We start from the raw sequence: 20,731 nt of genomic DNA, 5'->3' as shown, positions 1-20,731 counted from the left end.
TCAAGCTCATGATCCTGGAATTCAGAGCGGATTCAGCCTTTTCAAGAAGTGCTTGAAAGAGTCCCATGGAATAAGGTCTTGGAGAGGAGAGCGGCCCCAAAAAGCTGGTTAGTATTCAAGGATCAGCATGTTCAAGAGATTCCCATCTGATGGGACAGCTCTGACTGGACAAACAAGGAGATATCCAAACTCAGACACAAAAATGAATTGCACAGAGGCTAGAAATAGGGACAGGAAACCTGGGAGAAATACAGAAATATTGTCCAAGTTTCCAGGGACAAAGCTGGAAAAGGAATACTATAGCCAAATGTGATTGAATCCAGCCAGGGATGTCAAAGACAAGAAGTTCTTAAGTACATAGCTAAAGTAAGGAAAACTAAGGAAATGTGGTCTCATGGCTGAATAAAACAGGGGATATAGTTACAGAGGACATAGAAAAGGCCGAGGTACTAGGTATCTTCTTTGATTCAGTCTTGATTAGCAAGACTGACTTTCAGGAGTCCCAGGTCTAAGAGAGCAGGAAGAAAGCCTAAAGATAGGAAGATGAGTCAGGGAGCACTCAAGCAAACTGAATAGCAATACACTTATATAATTTCATATAATATAATATTATATATATGATAAAATATATTTAATAAAATATACAATATATAATATATAATAACATATAACATATGTTATATTTATGTATAAAAATATTTAAAAGTCTGTGGGCCCTGATGGGATGCACCCACAAGGGCTGAGGAACCTGGCAGATGTCACTGCAAGGTCACTTTCAAGCTCCACTCACCCTGAGGAAGACAGGGCACAGTAGGATCTTATTACTGTCTATAAACCTGAAGGGAAGTTGTGAAGATTACTGATCTAGGCTGCCCTCAGTGGTGCTGCCCAATCACAGGACTAGAGGCAATGGGAACAAACTGAAACATATTTCTTTCCTCATAGATTTTCTGTGTTGAGCCCTATCATATACAAGAATATATATTAAATAAATTATTAACCTTTTTGGATGTCAGGAAAGGGAGGGAAGGAAAGGGGGGATTGAATATTGGATTTGTATTGAAAAGGTACACCATGTACTTTACACTGGCAATACAATAAATTGGTATCAACACAGTGAAGAAGTAAACTCTACTAAGGAAGGGCAACASAAAGCCCCAAATCCACTATTGTTTAACAAATCTTTAGCAAGACACTTCCTCTTTTCTTTGGCAGGTGATACTCTGATTTCTGCACCTCCTTGGAATCACTTAGTATGGAACACCATTAAGGGATGTTAACAATGTGTTCAGACCAGACTAGAAAATATTGCATAACTAGAAATAATAATAAAAAACACCTCCCACAACCAACTGCAAGTCAACTGAGTATTGGAACCCTACGTATCTGGTGACAAGTAATCTTCATCAATTTCAAATAGTCTAAAACCACTACCATACTGTGGAAAATGCAATCAAAGGTTCTAACTAAAATAAATTGTGCTAATGTTAAAAGTTATGAGTTCCCAGAAAGTTATTTATGTGAAAATATGGCATGGAAAATGCTTTCCAAATAACTTCTAAGAGCACCAACTTAAAAAAAAAAGTTTCAAACAAACATGTAAAACTTGATCTTCACAATACTGTTTGCAAAAAGCCATATTTGATGTTTAGTTTGACAGTCTAGCACTGTATTTTCTCTTACTATTATTCTTCATGGACATTCAGAAAAAAACTTTCTACAAAAAATTCTCTTCACAAAACACAGGAGTATTACACATTAACATCCATATTATACCAAATTATATTGATTGCTCTCAAACTAGATTAGCACTAGGTAATAAAAACACTGCTTAGAAAAAACCTCAAGATATTACTTTATTTTTAGACTTCCAGCAGGACAGGCCTGTGTTTAAAGACTCCTGTTCAATGCTTTTATCATCTTTTCTAATTACATGGTTTTAATAGAAAGCTTTATGTCGCATTTTGTTTTATTCTTGGACAGCCAAATAATGGTGTTTTTTAACACCACCTAGGGAAATCGGTCTGCCAGCTGTAGYGGAGTGTACAAGATATCACAAAGTAACACATCCTTTTTACTTTGATACAAAGTTAACAAGTGTCTAATTTGCAAAATAGTATCTTTTATAAACAACAGCAACAGAGTAATGTGTTTCCATTAGCAAGAGAATCATGGGAGAGAGATTTGACGAACAAACATTCACAAATATGCTCAGTATTTAAATCTAGTTTGTAAATGTGATAATATTTGCAGGATACACTGATCTTTGAATCATAATTTCTTTCAGGTTTGTTTGCCATTATATTAAAAATAAGGGGCTTTTTCCCACAACTGGGATCTAGGTTCACACTTTTAAATATGGAGCTTCACGAAGTAGTAAGGATAATGAGCATAAGCACCAAYATGTTTGGTAATACTGACTTCAAAATACAGCCTCTTAACTGGAAAGCAATTTATTCTGTTTCAAAAGCAATTTTGCTATTGTGTTGGAAAATTGTACTTCTGTATTTAAAAACAGTAAGATAATGAATAATGGATTTTTCATAACTAGGATGAGGACAAAAATCTTTGTGTCTTTGTTACCTAGTATTTTTCTGCACTTAATTGCTTGAAGTGCTGATTTTCCTTGAATGACAAATCAATTAAGTATAATTCTAGAAACTTGTATTAAAATAGGGAAGCACTGAAAGCAACATGAATAAAGAAGCCAGAGTGAAGACATCAAAACTCTCAGCATGACTGCTACTAAATCAGGTATGAAGAAAACTATCTTGACAAAATATGGTTTCCTTAGGAAAAAGGAACATTAATATTAAACAACTTTCAACAAAATCTGACAACTATTAGGAATATCATTTAACAGATTTAATTGAAAGGAAGCCATGCACAATAAATACTTTTAAGTGAAATTCTGATATAAATATCTGCTGTGAAAATGATGCCTCAAGTCGCATATACCTACGTCATTCCACTTTGATGGCTGCTTGCCAGAGTAGATGAGGCTGTGGAGTTACACACATACCATTAACAKGTAATGGAAGCCATTCTAGGTAATTTAAATCTAACTTGGTTACCTATTTAGATCCATAATATTTTCTGTATTTTCTGCCACCTTTCCGTTACTGTAAAAGAATGATGTTCAAAGTGCAACAGGAAGGTACAAGACACGTGCATACTCCCCTGGTTTTACTCACTCAAGAAATGCAGCAGGAGTATTTATGAAGAGTTCTTTTAATCTGCTTGAAATAATCTGCTAGAAATATAAGCACTGTGTCAGATACTGCATAGATATTCTTTCCTTGTAATCTATTGCTTTTGCTACAGACTATCACRACAAGGAAAACCAAGGCTGATGTCTTAAAGCAGTGTTTCTGAAACATAGTGAGGGAGGAAAAAGAAGTGCATGGTCATGAGCCTATGCAGGAACATAAAAAGCTGAAAAAGACACTGCCATCCACCACAGTAACCATGTCTATCCTGTTGAGAGCTGGTGATTTGGCATCTTGGCATGGGCAGAGGACAGACAGAGTAATCTGCACAATCTATCTCAGCCATCCTGCTCTACTCCAACCTATGTGAACACTTTCCAAGTCTGAGGATAAAGGAGGAATCAGATAAATTGAAGAGAAGCAGTAGGAGAAAAAATGAAGAAAGGGACAGGCACATTCATATGGAGAACAAGAATTGTTTCTTCAAGGATAAACYACCAAATCAGCAACTGCTGTAGACTGCCTGTATCACTGGCAAAACTGTTCAGATCATGTCCTCTAACAAGGAAAAAATTCCCAAGGAACTGTAGCTGTATAAATTTTGTTATGAAAGGCACATTCATTTGTAATCATGTTTATAAGTATACAATGTATTTTCATGTAACCCTTCCTTTGATCAAATAACCAGTGCATACATTAAACAAATYGCTTTGCTAGAAAGTTACGCAAGAAAAATCAAATTACAAATACTTATTTTCCTCAAATATTCCCCTGCCTTTCTAACAGTTAGAAGTTACATTTGTCCTCTAGTTTCAAACACCTCTAATGCTTCACACAGCAGTAAATTCTGTTAAGGTACAAAGCAATCATGCTGTTCCTAGATTACAACAGAAGCTGAAAAMGGAAAAAGCTTCTACAGCTCAGTGCATGAAATTTGAAGATTTTTCTTAAAATTCTTCCTACAAAACACAGAAAAGCTATTTCATTAGTTTTTAGAATTGATTGAAACTTGCCACTATTTGTCCCTATCCAGCTTAAGMTGTGCCTCTAATGAAAGTACACCCCACTAATTGTTGCTTGGGAAGTGTCAGAATGCAAGTCCTGGCCTAAAAAAACCCACACATTCACAGAAAGTAATGCTATTAGAAATTTTTATGAAGTAACCACAGTTATTGCTAAAAAAAAAAAAAAAAGGACAATACATTTGAACAGCTTTTAAGGACAATGAATATTTGCAGAGCTGAATATTTATACCCAGTTTCAATAGATAATTTTGCTTTTGTGTCCTTGCATGACAGGATCTTCAAAAACTTAATATAACACTCTCATCATAGTGTATGTTTATCCACYGGACAACAAAATAGAAGGAAAAAGTACTTCTACTGTATGCAGACAAGTTTATTTCTCACTGTGTCAGTGAGAAGAATAAGACCAAACTCTGCAATAAGACCAAATAAATCATTGTCCCCCTGGCCCCAAATGATACAAAGAGATAACCTGGAAAAACCACAAGGCCGCATTTTTAACTACTACTACAAAACAAAAAACAGCAAACAAAACCCAACACCAACAAAATAAAGAAACAAAACAAAAAAGCCCACCCAAAAATAACCAAAACCAAACCAACCAAACAAAAAACCTTAAAACCCCCCAAACAAAAAAAAAAAAAAAAAAAAAAAAAAAAAAAACAAAAAAAAAAACCAAGCAAACAAAAAACTGTTATCTTTTGCCTTGCACAACTAAAGGAAAAACCTTTACAACTGCTGAGATAAAGGTCTACAAGCATAACACAAAGTTATTATCACTGCCACTCCCTTTCATCAGTACTTTTAAAAAATTGTTTAAAACAGATACTAGAACTACAGGTTCCATCAGACACCTACAAAAATGAAATACACTGAATGCTATTCTCCTACATCACACTTTCTCACTAGAACGATAYCCAGAAGAAGCAAATTGAGAATATCTGTGTAATGAAGCCTTCATGAAAAAAGGTACCCATCCTTATTAGCCCTTGCTCACCTTACAAAGTGCTATGCATATCCTAATACAAGATCTTTTTCAACSCATGACAAGATGACTGAGTCTCTGTATTTAACAAATAGATACCAGAAATACCTAAATACACAGCAGGTCCTTAGGAAACATCATCTACATTCACCAGAATCCTATTTTTAATTAGTAGGGTATGTCATTGATCAGAACAATGGGGCCATTTTATCACTGTCACTGGGTATTGTTATTGACATTGTAGCCCAATCAATTGTTTTCTCTCCCTGTTCTTAGCAATCCAAATGCCTGCCCAAGCAATACAAATCACTGTATTTAGATAGAATAGATACAAACCAGGAAGGCATGCAAAAAAAAATAGCTTAAACAGACAGTCACTTGCTTKTTACAAACAATAGTATCATCTGCAATAGTTATTTGAAGTTCTGAAACTTTTTTTTGCCTAATGATTAAAACACTTCAGATCAGRATGATTACTGTAAGAATAACTGTGCTAAAAATTGTGACTGTCAATAAACCTATCTTRGTGTGAAAGAGCATTATTAGTGAAGAGAAAAACATTAATGACAACTTTATCCAAATACTCAGTTCTACATAATGTCAAGTGAAAGAATTACAATTAAAGATCACTTTTTTTACTGCATCAAAATTTGTGTCTGCAGACAAAATATGACCAACTACTTCTCAGGTATGACACCAATGAAAGTGTCATTGACAAATTATTTTACAGTTGCTAATGTGAGCAACTTTATATGCATGTAATATACTGTAATATACATGTAATATAATGACATACCTGTATCATTAAATCATCAAACTTTCCTTTGAAAAGTAAAAGCAACAGAAACGAAACTAACAATGACAACACACACTACACAAAAGGTCTGAAAAAATTAAGATACGGCAACTCTATTTTTCAATATGTACACATCAAACTCCTTTCACCTTTGTCCCAGGCAGAAGTCTCAGAAGCTTGSACCTATCCTAAATCAGGTGTCTGTCTCAACCAGTAGTATTAASCTATAAATAAATTCTTCAGCAAAGAAAGCAAATACAGCCCAGGARCGTGGATACATGAGCTCCTTCTAAAAACTGGAGATACTCCAACTTGTGAGTCTTGAAAACAAACTCAACCTAACCATTGTTACACAAATACAGCATCCCAATACAAAGCTGCCACTCAAACAACCCTATTGGAAGAATCAGAATTCAGAGATGGGATCTCAGGCTAAGCCTAAAAGCCACTCAGTGACAGAATTCCAAACACCAGGGGCGAATCTCTGTCCAAAACTACGATCCAGGAAAGGCTAATAACAAAGGGCAGTGTATCCTGCAACATAGTGACACCAATGTTGAAAWTTTTTTTAATGAAAAAGAGACAAACACTTTGCATTTCAGGTGTAGTCTATAAAAAAAGGGAGGGGCAAGAGTTCTGTTGGAGAAAAAAYAGAAGGATATACATGATTGATCCACTTTGTAAGAATGGCATAACAGTACAGACAACTCTCTTAAGGCCTATTCTACTGAAATTTCTTTATACCAAATTGATCTTTTCCTCCTTATGCTGAAATGAAAGATAGAGGTGTACTGGAATGAATATATAAGTTTTTGAATACATCAGTAAAATATACAGCTGTGTAATTTAATGTGTTCTGATTCCCAGTACACTGCAATATCTACATATCAGCAGCTGTAGCCTGAAACACTTAACAGGAATGCCAAATTTTGTTGTTCAGAGTTCATAATATTTCTAGCAAGTAGAAGCTGAACTTACAACATTTGCAACTTTTGGTATCACAGTAACAACTGATATATCCCACTTTGAGTTGCTATCCCCAGCAAARATTTCTGTTCTACAGGGAACAGCTAAAACTCTTCTGTAATGATGTGCCCACTTTGCAGCCATTCCTGTTTGCTGGTCACAGAGGACAACACAAGACATGCTCTGATTTAAACAAGGCACCACAGGAGGCAGGATGATGTTATAAGCTTTGTCCACACGGAAGTGCAGGTGTGCCAGTACACATTCAGAGAATTAACAAGCAGTACCCACACCCACACACTCCCGCAGCTGCTTAGCTTCCAGGAGTTTCTGTGATCATATCCAGAGTGGCAGAATGAATGGCACCAACAATGTTATTTCTAAAGTAACATAGTTATGTTCCTGAACTTAGCAAGTTACCACTTCTGGTCAAACAACAGATGTTTTAAGAAGTTACTGTCACTTTGCAACAGCAGTTYTAAAACACACATGTTCAAAAGTTAATTCAGTTTCATCTTCAGAATGTTTTATCACAGAAGCTATATTAAAATTCAAATAAATGCCAATATTGTCAGTCATTCAGCTTCATCTATCATTTTCAAGCTCATTTTCAGSAAGAAATACATAGAGCCATTCAATTAACAGGTGCATGGGGGAGAAGATGAAACCTGTGAAACTCTGCCCAGATATTGTAAAAACTTTTGTTCTAAACATTTAGAAATACCCAGGGAAAGAGATTCATAGGAACTAACAGCATTTCAGAAAACTGTCCAAAATACCCAGTATCATTGCACATAGCCCATTCAATGGGTAAATTACACTGATATGTATCAATATTTGATTTTCTTTAGAACAATTACAGACATTTTGCAAGGTTTTCCAGACCCACAGTTATAGCAAAGTAAGTAATGAACTTTCTGTGAACGCCATTCTACAAGAGATGTATAGGTTCTCTGATTGTTACATTGCCTCACCAAATAATATTTTTAGTTGTYTGGAGACATTATTCTTAATTATTACATTTGAAATACCAAAAGCCACTGAAATACAAGGAATAACACCTAGAGTGTGAAAATCACAYTGTAGTTTAGAACTAGGACATGATTCTAACAAACAACTGAAAGGCAGCAGGAATCTAGATATTTTAACAAAGTTCACATTAGACTATGTCAGAAATTAAAAAAACCCACAGAATTACAGTCCATGCATTGAGTATTATCTGTTGACATTTCTATGTCTCTTTTTTGGTGGTTCACTGTGAAACTCAGCCAATCAYCCTGAGAAATCATAACCACAAGGACTACAACATTGCTGTGAACAGCTTTCATTTAAATGAGAAACATTAGAAACTGTATTACTACATTAAATCATCTTATTTTCAATGTACTACAAAAATGGTTTGGGATTTTGTAAGTATGAGAGAAACATAAAAATTCACTTCAATTTCTGCAGACTTCCATTCCATTTTGTCTGGAAGAGATTTCATTTTTTCTACTATACAGACTTCACTTTAAATAAGCTACAGTTCACCAATGGTTAAGCAACAAATATCCTGAATTTACCTGTACAAAAGACACTCTATCTTATTATTTGACTCTATTTTCCTTTGTGTGCAATTTTATTATTTACTAATGACATATAAGAATTCCAAAAACAACATTCTAGTCAGTTGCCTTAAAACAGAGTTGGTCCATCAGTGGCAAACTGTAGAGACAAGCAACAGCAGTTGATCTGTTCCACAACTTGCCCTGCCGCAACTACTTTATATATTCAGTTTTGTCACTCATAACTACACTACTGTGGYCCATACCATGAATAACCATGCAAAAGACTTCCTGCCAGTGACTGGGTGTCTTTCATGACACCACCTCTGTGAATATCTGCAGTGCAAGTGATTTTATGTCACGTAAGGGACAGCTGGTGAGTTGTGATTTTCTCGGACCAGCTGAGGTGTACCAACACCTCTCACCTCAGCCCTATTACACGAAATACAAACATACACTGACAGCAGCAAGCACAGAACACTGGAAAAAAACAGGTATTTTGCTTGTGGATAAATGCAGATTGACTACTGTTTAGTCCCTTAATGGCTTCACAATTCCACCAGGCATCTTGTTTTCCTTCCACTAACCTCACATGACAACACAGGCACAGCACAGTCCTCTTCCTTCCTGTGTTCAGCAGCAGATCWTTCTGGGGCTGATGACAAATGCAAGTCTAGCAGATGAGAATAAGCATGTCAAGACTCACTGAACATTTAAGGTGAACCTGAATGYTCTATGGTCCTCTTTCTCCTTCACCATGTAAACAAAAAGCAGCAGCTATTTTTCCTGTAGATAAAAACCTTAGAGCTGAAGGACAAGGTGCTGAACCAATCAGCTTTTTCCCCAAGCCTTTTTACAACTATGCAAGTTAAATATACTAAACAGTAGCAATGACTTTTCAAATTAATTTTATGTGAACAACCTTTCCCTCCAAGACAGATTTCCCTAATTGCTAACAGTAGCACATGAACAGTTYTCTGTCCATCTGAGGTAGTGAAAGATGACAGAAAGTATAAAAACTGGATATCTATTGCAAAAAGTACTAACTTGCCCTTAAACATCAGAAATAAAAGCRGAACAGGATGCACTGAACTATAGGTAACATCTAATATGTATTTTAWTTTTTTTTAAACAGGSCTTTACATATACAATATGAATATATAAAATACTTGAATCTTGTCGTGTTTATTTATATATAAAGTACATCCCACAYTTCATGATTCTTAGCTGGCTACAATTTTATACAGAAATGTGCACATTATCCAAGTTTCTTTAGGTGTGGGGAGAAAAACATATTCCAACTTTAAAATATGTGCTATCAATCTGCCTAAAAGCTCAAAAGCACAAAGCACGTTATGGACAAACACTGAGTAAGAMAATCTTTGTCCTCACTGCAAAGCAAACTACAGCAACACTAGCAAAGACTTCTATAGRAGTAGAAGCAAACTCAAGCAAAAGAAGTCATCCTACAAATTAGCTGCGAGRCCAATATAGGTCAGCAACTGATGAGCTGTATTAACTGATAACGCATAGCAGCAGGACAATCAATTGGAGTTAAAAACACTACYACACTTAAGGATGTGTGTATAAGACTTTCCAAAGACTGTAAATTCTTCACTGAAGAAATAAATCACAGCAAGTCAAAGATTCTTGAAGGTCCAGAAACAATAGCACTGCATCAAACATGACATAACAGCTCTAGCGWATTTTAATAGGTGTTTGTTTCTAGACATCTTCCAAGATACACATTACATCCTTTAAAGCAAAATCCTCAAGCACTCATGCACATGATAGGTTTCTGTGTGTCAGAGACCTCAGTGATTTCAACACTCTCGTAAGTATCTGACATCAGGACTTTTGCTGCAGTTCCACAGGAATGAAAGGCTTCTTCAGAGACCGTGCTGAAGATAAAGATTAGAAAAGGAGGATGAATCATTCATAAAGACATAGAAGCTGTAGTTCAATTACAAGCTTAGAGCYATAAGACTTACAAGTTGTAATTTGACTATCTGCACTGCCATACTTCCCCTTTGACTCTACACAAGTAGACAGTTGTGGTAGACTCCACAYAAGCATTCCTATGTTTTTGTTACAGGTTCATAAGATACCTTCCAGACGTGCTCTCACAAACTCAAGGCAAGGTATTCTTGAAGAATGATCAACCTACTCACACATATTAAGAAAAASAAGAGCAATAAAGTGAGTGAAGAGATTGGTGTAAGTAACTCTCAGAGCTCAAATTAGCAATTTATTAAYCAAGTGATCAGAAATGAAGAAAAGCAATGAACAAGCCTGTCTATTTTTAAGGTTTTATATATCTACAAGAAGTTGCACAAAAGCAATGAAAACAATATATAATCACTTACATGGAGGATCAGTAAGTTAAATATGTATCACCTGCACCTGAAAAGATTAYGACCATAACTCTGAAAGTTGTCATCTAAACTGGAAGGAATGTAATCCACAATCTTTGGAGGGCAAGTGTGATCAAAGACAGAAAGCAAGAAGCAAATCCATAATGAGTTGGTAGTTCCATGCTAGATTCCTACAGCTTTCCAGATTTGCTTATAAAGCCACGATTAAATAATTTGTCTAAAGACACCTGCAAACACACCTTCAATAAACTTGTGTACCCATCTTGCTAATGAACTCAATCCATCTCATCTACAGCATTTTTCCAATCACCAAAACACTCCTAGTTAGCCTACAACAGAACTCCCAGTATTTTTCATAATCGGGACTAAGTTTTTGCCTACTGAAKCCTGCCTCTTGATTCCCAAACACAACACCAACTGAGAAACAAATTTCAGTGAGAGCTTYCTCTGATTCAATTCTCTAAAGAATAGGGATAATGATTATAACACTGCCCTACCTCAAAACAGAGAAAAATTTACAAGTTGTCAGACATTCAAGTACTAGTGAGATGAAGACTACTATGGCAGACTGTCTYGCAGACTTGTGAATGTGCATAAAAAAATCTTTGTCTTGTTTAAGAATCAAGCCAACATAACGTAAGCCTAACCTAGTTTGCACAGCATTAAACTACCTTTTTTGTTAGTTATCCCAACCAGACAAAATAAATATATTTTATTCATTAGGAAACAGTTTTATTTCTGTATTTGAACTAGAACAACAGCACAAACTATTCTGTTTTTAGCAAGTCCATTACTTCAGATCCTAACACTGCTCCCTCCAGTCCTTGTATCCACAGCCAATGCTCYACAAGAACCAAAAGAAGCAAAGTTTCTCCTGGATCACAACAATAGCATACCTAGAAATTATTCAGAATAATAGGAAGCAAAGATATGTTTTTGTCTGGAAACAATTTGATGGCAGACTTTTAAACCTTTGTTTCCCCARGTTGCTTAAATCCAGTAGTGTACATTTCAGGAAATCTGAAGTTATTCTAATTCCCATGCTAAACCATGCTAGCACCTAACAACTAGCTCGCAACGTATTTACTAAGGACGCCCAAGCAAGCCGCCCGCCGCGGGCATCCCGCTCCTAACTGAACTCCTGGCAAGGGACCCGAGTTGCGCGGATCTGCGGGGCCGGGCGAGCGAAGGCCGCACCCGACTGCGCGGAGCTGGCGCCGGGAGCAGCCGGGCCGAGGGCGCCCTGCGCATCCTCCCGCCGCCACCGCAGCCCGTCCCGGCCCCAGCCTCGCCGCCGGGATACGGGAACAGCGGCCCGGGGGAGACGGCCACTGCCGCGGAGGCCTACAAGAGCCAGTAACTGCCAGCACCCCGCTCCGCCATCCAAGGCAGGGCCGCCACCTCTTTCCGCCCTCCCCGCGGAGCGGGCGGGTGGTCCCAGAGCCCCGCGGGGCAGCGGGGCTGGGCGAGGGGCGCACGCCGCCCCGCCCGCGGGTGGGGAGGGGGGAAGGARRGGGAAGGAAGGAGGGGGGCAGAGGCCGCCGCGCCGGCTTTGCCCGTACCTGCTGTGCCGCTGCGCCGCGGCGGSGCTGCTGTAATAGGCCGCCCTGCGCTGGGCGCTGCGCGGCACCGGGCGCAGCGGGATCTGGTCCGCCATCTTGGGGGCGCCCCCCCGCCGCCCCTCGGGCACCGCCCGGGCCCGTGACGTCACGGTCAGCGCCGGTGACGTCGGAGGGGCGGGGTCTCGGGGTAAACACCGGAGGCGGGAGGCGCGCGGGGCGTGGGGCGCGCGCTCCCCTCAGTCGCCGTGGGGCGTGCGGAGCTCGGGCACGAACGGCCCCGGTGTGTGCGGGGATCCACTGYAAGGGAGCGGCTGCGACGAGCCAGGCTCTGCTTCGTGCTGCCAAACTGTCGGGCAAGAGGCAACGGGCAGAAACTGATGCGCAGGAAGTTCCATCTGAACTTGAGGAASRGCTTCTTTGCTGTGCGATAGCCCAGAGAGGTTGTGGCGTCTCCCTCACTGGAGATAWTCAAGAACTATCTGGATRCAATCCTGTCCTATGTGTTCTAGGATGAATGACCCTGCTTGAGCAGGGAGRGCTGGACSATATGAACGTCCTGTGGTCCCTTCCAACCTGACCCATTCTGTGATTCTGAAATTATTCTGTTGTTGCTGGTTTCCTGCCATTAAACAGAGACAGCTATTGACACATGGAAATGGACATTGTGTTTGTCAGGAGTAGTGAACCAGTCTGTGGGACCTCATGGGGTTGATACACAAGTCACCACCAGCAAAAGCTGTTTTGGGAGATAGGTGTGTTCGCATACCTACTGTCAGATGTTATCTATCAATATTCCTCTGAAATCAGATGCTGGGGTGGGGGGAGGCCTAACACCATTACAAATGCAGAAGACTTTCCACAATAGGAGAAAGAAAATAATTTTCTTTTTTTCTTAATGCCTGTTGCTAAATGAAGTTGCTCTTTTGACCCAGACACTTTGGACCAAACAGTTGCTGTACTTTAAGATGTGCCAAGGCAGGATGGTCATTACAGAGGCACCACAATGCATAGCTTATGATGAAGGATGCTTCTGTCTGCTAGAGTGAAGGTTATGGAGCAGTGTCAATGCTTTCCAAGTGCCAGTTTCTTAGCAGAATTTTGAATTTAAGCATATTATCTAGATACTGAACTCACTGACAGATACAGTACACTCAAAGTTGAACCAGGAGGTGAGAACAACAGTTACACGGGAGGCATGAGGCTTGTACAGGAATAGAAGGGAAAAATATCTATGCTTGGTGACAGGACTTTGTTGGGTATGCCAAAGGTCACATTTGGAAATGCCAGGAAGGAGAGAGAATTATTTAGCTTTTAATTCTGTTAATCCTTATAATGTTCATGGYAGTACACCAGTGGAATCACAGAACTGTAATTTAGGTTGGAAGGGATGTCTGGACATCACCTAGACCAAGCCCCTGCTCCATGACATTACTTTTGATACCATGTTGTTCAGCATCATGTGCAATGGAGTATTGAACACCACCAAGAACAGCACAGTGTGTACACAACTTSTCTGGAATACCTGTTGCAGTGTTTATCTTGTGATAAACAAATTGCTAGTAAGTACTCAAATGTTCCAACTTGCAAAACACAGGATCAGCCATAACCATCCATCTCTGAGAAAAGTCTGGGTTCCATCTTCTTGGTATAGTGCCATCAAGTAGTTTTATTCAGCCACAAAATTTCTACTTAACTTTTTCTACTCCAAGTTGTGCAGGCTGAGCTCTCTTATGCACATCATGTTCTGCAGTCCCCTGGCCATCTTGGTCACCCTTGCATAGACTCGCTTCAGAATGACGATGAGCTTCTGTAAGATCAAAACTGGACATGGTAACCCAGGTAAGATCCTACAAGTACCAGACAGAGGGGAAGGGTTACTTCTGTCTTGTAGATGCTGCCTACACATTTCTTAACAGTACCCAAGGTGTGAGTGGGTGACTSTGCTGCAAAATAATGTTGCTGTTGCTACCACTGTGTAGCAGGTTATGGTGTGTGTGTGGTACTTCTGTCTCCTGGCTGCTCTGCACTGTTGGCTGTAATTTATATGTTGGAATAAGCAAACACAGTTTCTTTTGAGAAGTTTCAGGGTAACAATTATGCCAGTCCTAGGTGCTTTCATGGCTGTTGTTACTACAATTCTGCACATCTCACAACTTTAAAATTTTAAACTTTAATGTTAACAACTATATATTCAAAATCCTCATGTAGCTACTAAAGTTACTGCAAGTCACTTAGGCCAAGAGAATTAGAGCTATTGCTTCCAGTTTACCRATTGATTCAAGCCCACTGCAGAGCAGTTTTTGAGCTGAACAGAAAGCACTTAATTCATAATTTCGCAGCCTAAGATTAATCTTGTCTTTGCAGAACTTTGGTCTTGGTTATATTTCTGTTTATTAACAGGTTTGGTTATATTTCTGGTTATTTAAGAGGTTGTTTGGCCTGTAACTCTCTCTAATGTTAGTCAATTGTGTGTACGTTTGGAAATTCCGAATGTGTATACAAATATTTGATCGAGCATGTAAATGAAAGCTTTATTATTGTCAGACTTGTAAAGGCCCCAGGATGAAACACTCATTAGGAACSATAAATGCCTTTAGATTCTTGATTTATTACTCACTCTCCTGTATTCTATAAAGCATTATTTTATTTATGACTACTTTAAGGATTTGAAGGAGCAATACTTCACTATTACCTGTGTACAGAAAAGATTTCAAMCAGAAAGCCTTCTAAGAAGAGAAAAATGGTTTTTTTAGTAAATCTATTGCCAAAACAGTGTCAAAATGGAATATTTATCATTTTAAACACATGCTGTTTTGATTATTTCAAATATACRGTTAAAGCTTGCAGTTAAGACAGCTGCTGGAAATCCATCATGATTTCAGTTTCTTGATTACTCTAATTGCCTTTTTGCATCRTTATTTTCATAAAATGGTAAAAACTCTTAAGGGCAGGATCTTTGTGTAGCATCTATTGTCATTCAGTTCTGTCTCTAGATTATAATGCAGTCCTGGTTTTTGTTTTTTAAAGAGAATTCTAAATACTTATATAAAACTTTTCTTCATGCAAGTTGAGACTTTGGCATATGATGTATGTTGACTTTTCAAGATACTTTCAGAAAATGTCCCTGCATTTTGAAAATAATATTTCCTTTCCTATTTAGAAATACTAAAAGGTCACAGAATAAACTTGTATTTGATCCAAATTTTGGTGTTCAGGCATTTCAGGCAGGTGTTATTTTGCTTTATGAAAAAAGCTTTTCATTTCAGTAATTAATTTCAATATTAAATACTGCCTAAGTAAYATTTATGACTTAAATATCATGATAACATACATTTATGATAATAAGTAATTATAGCACCACTCTGGAATAAACTTTCTGCATCATTCTTTCTGTGCTTCATTTTTGCATATTTTTGCATTTCTAACAAGCAGAGATCCAGAACCTATGATTTATGGATCTTGTGAACTCTTGGTTTGACTAGGAATGAGCTGGCATGGAAACTGTTTTGCATTTGTTGCATGTACCTGCTACAGGTGCAGAACATATCTGTAACGAATTCTGCCTCATATCCCCAGAGRGCATTTCATAATAATTTATACTTTTGTTACCATTCTACTTCTGCTATAAATGTTCAAGGTTAAGTGTTCCCTCCCTCCTAATCCTGTTTATGTATCCAGTCTGAGCTGTGGTAAGGAGGGGAAATGAAAGGCAGTTTGAAGCTTGTTCATTCTTTGCTATCCTTGGAGCCAAATTATAAAATCATTCATCCTGGAGTAAATCTGTGGCAGTGATACTAAAATCAGCTGAACATAAAACAAAAGAAAAAGTTTCAGTAAGCCTCATGTAATGTTACATGGTACAAAATTGACATTACTTATATACTAGGTATTTTATTGCCTCATCCTTCAAACCCCCTTGTATTTCTATTTCAATTTTGGATTTTTTTTTCATAAGTGGTGAACCAGCTTGGTATCTGCCTTCTAATTTTCATCAAATTGTATATCAGTCCAAGACACCTGGCAAGACCTAAGCATAACCCAGAAAGAATATGATTGGGTTTATAGGAAGAGCTGAGGGCAGCAAGGAAGACTACACCAAATCAATTGTTACACTGTTAAAATAAGGGTGCAAAACAAATACAAAATAGAGGGATCTAAAACAGCTGCAGTTATCTGTTTTATTAATTCTAATAGCAGTGCCTTCATATCTTCAATCTTTATCAGTAGGATGTAACAAAATTTTATCTTGCTCTGGGAAAGAAAAAACTGGAGACACTGTTTTATCTGAAAAGATCACTGCAGACAAGCCACAGAAGCCRCATGCAGTTCAGTTATAAACCAAAGTGAACACATTTAAAAACAGCAACAAGAAGTGAATATAATAATATAAACTATTACTATGCTATAAAAACCCTGAAATGCAATAGGTGCTGAGAACAAAATGCTGCTCATGCATAAAAAAAAAGATTGTCTACATAGCTAGAAGAAAATACTATTTCTACACATTTTATTTTTAATATTCACAGTACTCAGTGTTWGTCAATTAATTGTGCTTCCAGCTGTTACATTTCTTTCAGACCTTCCTTCAAGGTCTTCTCTTTGGTAAATGTCAATGCTCTGCAGCCCTGCAGGATTTATGGACTGACAAATCTCTATTCCTCCTTTTGTAGTCCATCCTTTCCAAATTGTGTATCCCACAGCACTGGCTCTACTCCAGCCCTGTGTCACCCTCACCTGTATTCCACCCAGGAAGCCTTTCAGAATAAAATACAACCAATATCTTCTCCAATTAAACCAACAAAATAATGTATATGTTGTATATCTGATTTTACTAGGGATACATCTTATAGTCAGTGACAGGTCTGGCTGAAAGGGCGTTTTTCCAATGCATTTGGAAATGGTTTAGGCAAAAAAAAAAAAAAAAAAAAAAAAAAAAAAAGCAAATCCCAGAGTAGTTACATAAAATTGGTTTAGAAACAAAGGTAAACTTTTGTGACTTCTGATACAAATATCAGTCATGCCTTCACTTAAGCTGTTAAGTGTTGATTGTGAATAAACAAAAGGAGAAAATTATAAATACAGTGTTGATTATTTTACTGTACTTTCACAATGACCCTTCAATGAGAGCCATCTAGTAATTTTTCACAGTATCTTTTCAGTTAAATTAGCCTCTAACTTAAMAATTGCTTCAATATACATTTCAAAATTCCATGCCTGAAGTACTTTCTCATGCTCATAGTGTATGTAAATTGAATGTTAGATTTCTTCTTCTAATTGGAGAAAAAAAAAAACCCATGGACTCAAAACCTTTGAGTTGGATTACCAGCTTCTGATCTTCTGTTAAAATGAGAGAATATCCAATAAAATATTCCCATGATCTGTGGTGCCAAATTAACACCATAGCACACCAGCATTTTCCAAGGGCCCTTTTTGTTTCAGTGTTCTCAGTGGGTCTATTTTATCACATTCCATGTATTGATATTTCAAATAAATAACTACAGCTGCTTTAATTGCTTCTTGAAACTAAAAGAAAATACACCCATGGATTAATTAAGAATTTTGTGTTGTTTCAGAGCTTCTGAAAAGGACATGGAAGAACAAACAAGGCCCAAGTGTAAACTCAAGTATCCAGTTGCAATTGCTGCTATCAGACCCACTTGGATCTGATTTCCTTTTGCAGTTTCTGATACAATAGTGACCAAAAGCTTCAGATGGGGTTAGGGCATCTTTTTTTCTGAGAACTGTACAGGCGTAGATGAAGACAAAAGTTCCCAGATGATAAAATCATGTCTTATGGCTAAAGGATAGCATATCCTTTAAAAGTGAGAAATTACTTGAAACCTCCTCTTTCTCTGACATGTTTTGATGTCTGCCCCAGCCATTATTTCAGGCTCATAGCAAAAAAAAACCAAAAATCATTTGCCTCAGACCTACTTCTCAAACTTGTTTTCTCTCAGACATTTTAGCCAGTCAGATCTGGCTTCTGTTAAAACCTACACATCTTCTCTTTTTATACTGATTTCACTCCAAGAAGCAGTTTGAACCTTACAGATTTTTATTGTATCTCTTATCCATATAGGAAACATTATTTTCACAGAATCATAGAATTACCAAGGTTGTAAGAAACCTTAAAGATTATCTGGTCAAATTGTCAGCCCAACACCACCATAGTCACCCCTAAATCATATCATCTCCAGGTGCCACATCCAGACAAGTTTTGAACACTTCCAAAGGCAATGACTCTACCTCCTCTCTGGGCAAATTATTCCAGAGTCTAATCACACTTTCAGTGAAAACATTTTTATGATATCTAATCTGAACCTCCCCTAGCACAACTGAGGGTCCTTTCCTCATGTCCTTTCACTTGAGACAGGGCAGAAGAAGCTGACTCCCACTTCACTACAGCCTCTTTCCAGGTAATTATAGAGAGTGATAAGGTCTCCCCTGAGCCTCCTTTTCTCCAGGCTAAACACCCAGAACTTCCTCAGCCACTCCTTACAGGACTTGAGCTGCAAACTCCTCTCCAGCTTTGTTTCCCTTCTCTGGTCACACTCAAGCACTTCAATGTCCTTGCAGTGGGTGGCCCAGAACTGGATGCAGGATTTGAGGTGTGGCCCCACCAGTGCCAAGTACAGAGCCCTGTCCTGGTCCTGCTGACCATTCTATTGCTGGTACAGGCCAGGATGCCATTGGCCTTCTTGGCCACCTGGGCACAGGCTGGCATATGTTCAGCTGCTGTTGACCAGCACCCCTAAGCCCCTTCCTGCTGAGCAGTTCTCCATTCACTCTTCTCAAAGGCTGTAAAGTTGCATAGGGTTGTTAGGACACTTCACCTTGTAGAAGCTCATGCAGTTATTCTTGGAACATTCTTAGCCTCATGACTGCTGCCATGTGCTTTTTCCAGTACTGGGAAAATCAGCTACTTTCTGATGAACTCAACACGGGCTGAAGAGAWATTTTTCCCTCATCATTTACCTCATTGCTTGCACTGTCTTGTTTCTTTCTGTGTCCTTTCTCTGCCTTCTTTGCCAGTACTGCATTGAGCAGCAATCTGTTCCTGCTCAACTCATTATTTGTCACTGAGAGATTATTTCCCATTACTAATCAATAGATAATTCCAGTGGGTTTTTCCTACTTATATAATTTGCAAATGTTTTCTCCCTTCCTTGGGGAATTTCCCATAAATGAAAAAAAAAATTCATTACTTCTTTTCAGAGCTAAGGAGGGCCAGCTTCCTTCCACAAAACAAACTGAAACCAGGGCTGYCTTCAATAATACTGGATAAGGAAAATCAATATTGTCTCCAAAGTACTAGGGTAAAGACCAATCAGTCTACAAACATGAGTTACCTGCAACTTCCAAAAACCTTATCTGATTCTAACTTATCTAAATCTGAAAGAACTGGTCTCCAAACACAGTGGTTTTTGAAATTAGATAACGTTGTTGTGAAGAACCTTAAAACTGAAAAGAAATATGTACTTCATATAGCAGAGTAAATAGGTTTCCCACAAAAATTGGCTGTGACTACACATATTTTTAGTCCCTTCCTTTAAAATAATACCTAAGGTCTGAAATGCATTTAAATTGAATTCACTAGGATTTAATTTCTTGGATTACGAGGCATGGAGTCAGTCTATTATGTTAGTGAAAATAATTATATAACCAAAATCACAGGTGCAAGATGCAACAACCCAACATACAGAACAAGATTGAAACAAACAGCTAAGGGAATGAACAACATTAATTTMTTTTGCAGACTGCATGTACAACTGTAAGGATGTTAGGACAGTCAGCTGCGGCTTGCCATTTATCAGTCTGATAGCAGTCTTTCTGATAACAGAAAGATTTTTCTAACATTCAAATAAACTTTCTATGAAAGGAATCTAAAGGAGTCCATGTCTTGTACAGACTTCAGGGAAATTTTTGAAAGCTGAAAAGRAAGGAAAGAGGGAGAGAGAGATGTGCAAGAGGAAAGCTGGTTAAAAGTCAAGGAAGAAGCTCTTCAGAAAAGTGRGAATCTTAGGGAGTTGTTCTGCTCCCATAAATTTCTTTTTTAATAACGAAGAAAAACACACTCTCTTCTGCAAATTCTGTCAATGTCACARGAAAAGATATTTTCTCTTGATGCTGAAGATGGACTTTTTGGGGGGAATTATATGCTCTTTTTTTCAATCTTGATTTTTTTTTCTGCCTTTTTTTTTTTTTCATTTAAAGTTGTTTTTTTTGGGGGGATTTTTTTTTTTTTTTTTTTTTTTTTTTTTTTTTTTTT

At 38.0% G+C, this 20,731-nt stretch overlaps 1 protein-coding gene across 3 annotated transcripts in view; it reads right to left on the bottom strand.

The window, feature by feature from the left end:
* Window positions 1-12,601, bottom strand: part of ATP9B (ATPase phospholipid transporting 9B (putative)) — a 153,339-nt gene extending 140,738 nt beyond the window's left edge. For all 3 annotated transcript variants that reach the window (XM_057377889.1, XM_057377886.1, XM_057377887.1), the window contains exon 1: window positions 12,463-12,601. In XM_057377889.1, coding sequence (XP_057233872.1) covers window positions 12,463-12,557 — 95 coding nt within the window. In that variant the 5' untranslated portion in view covers window positions 12,558-12,601. The remainder of the gene's footprint in view (window positions 1-12,462) is intronic.
* Between the last annotated feature and the right edge of the window lie 8,130 nt (window positions 12,602-20,731).

This window comes from Malurus melanocephalus, unplaced genomic scaffold, assembly GCF_030028575.1.
Source record: "Malurus melanocephalus ecotype Western Australia unplaced genomic scaffold, MMel_1.1 scaffold_329, whole genome shotgun sequence".
Taxonomy (NCBI): Eukaryota; Metazoa; Chordata; class Aves; order Passeriformes; family Maluridae; genus Malurus; species Malurus melanocephalus.
The sequence above is the reverse complement of the archived record's forward strand: the minus strand, read 5'-3'. Positions and strand labels throughout refer to the sequence as shown.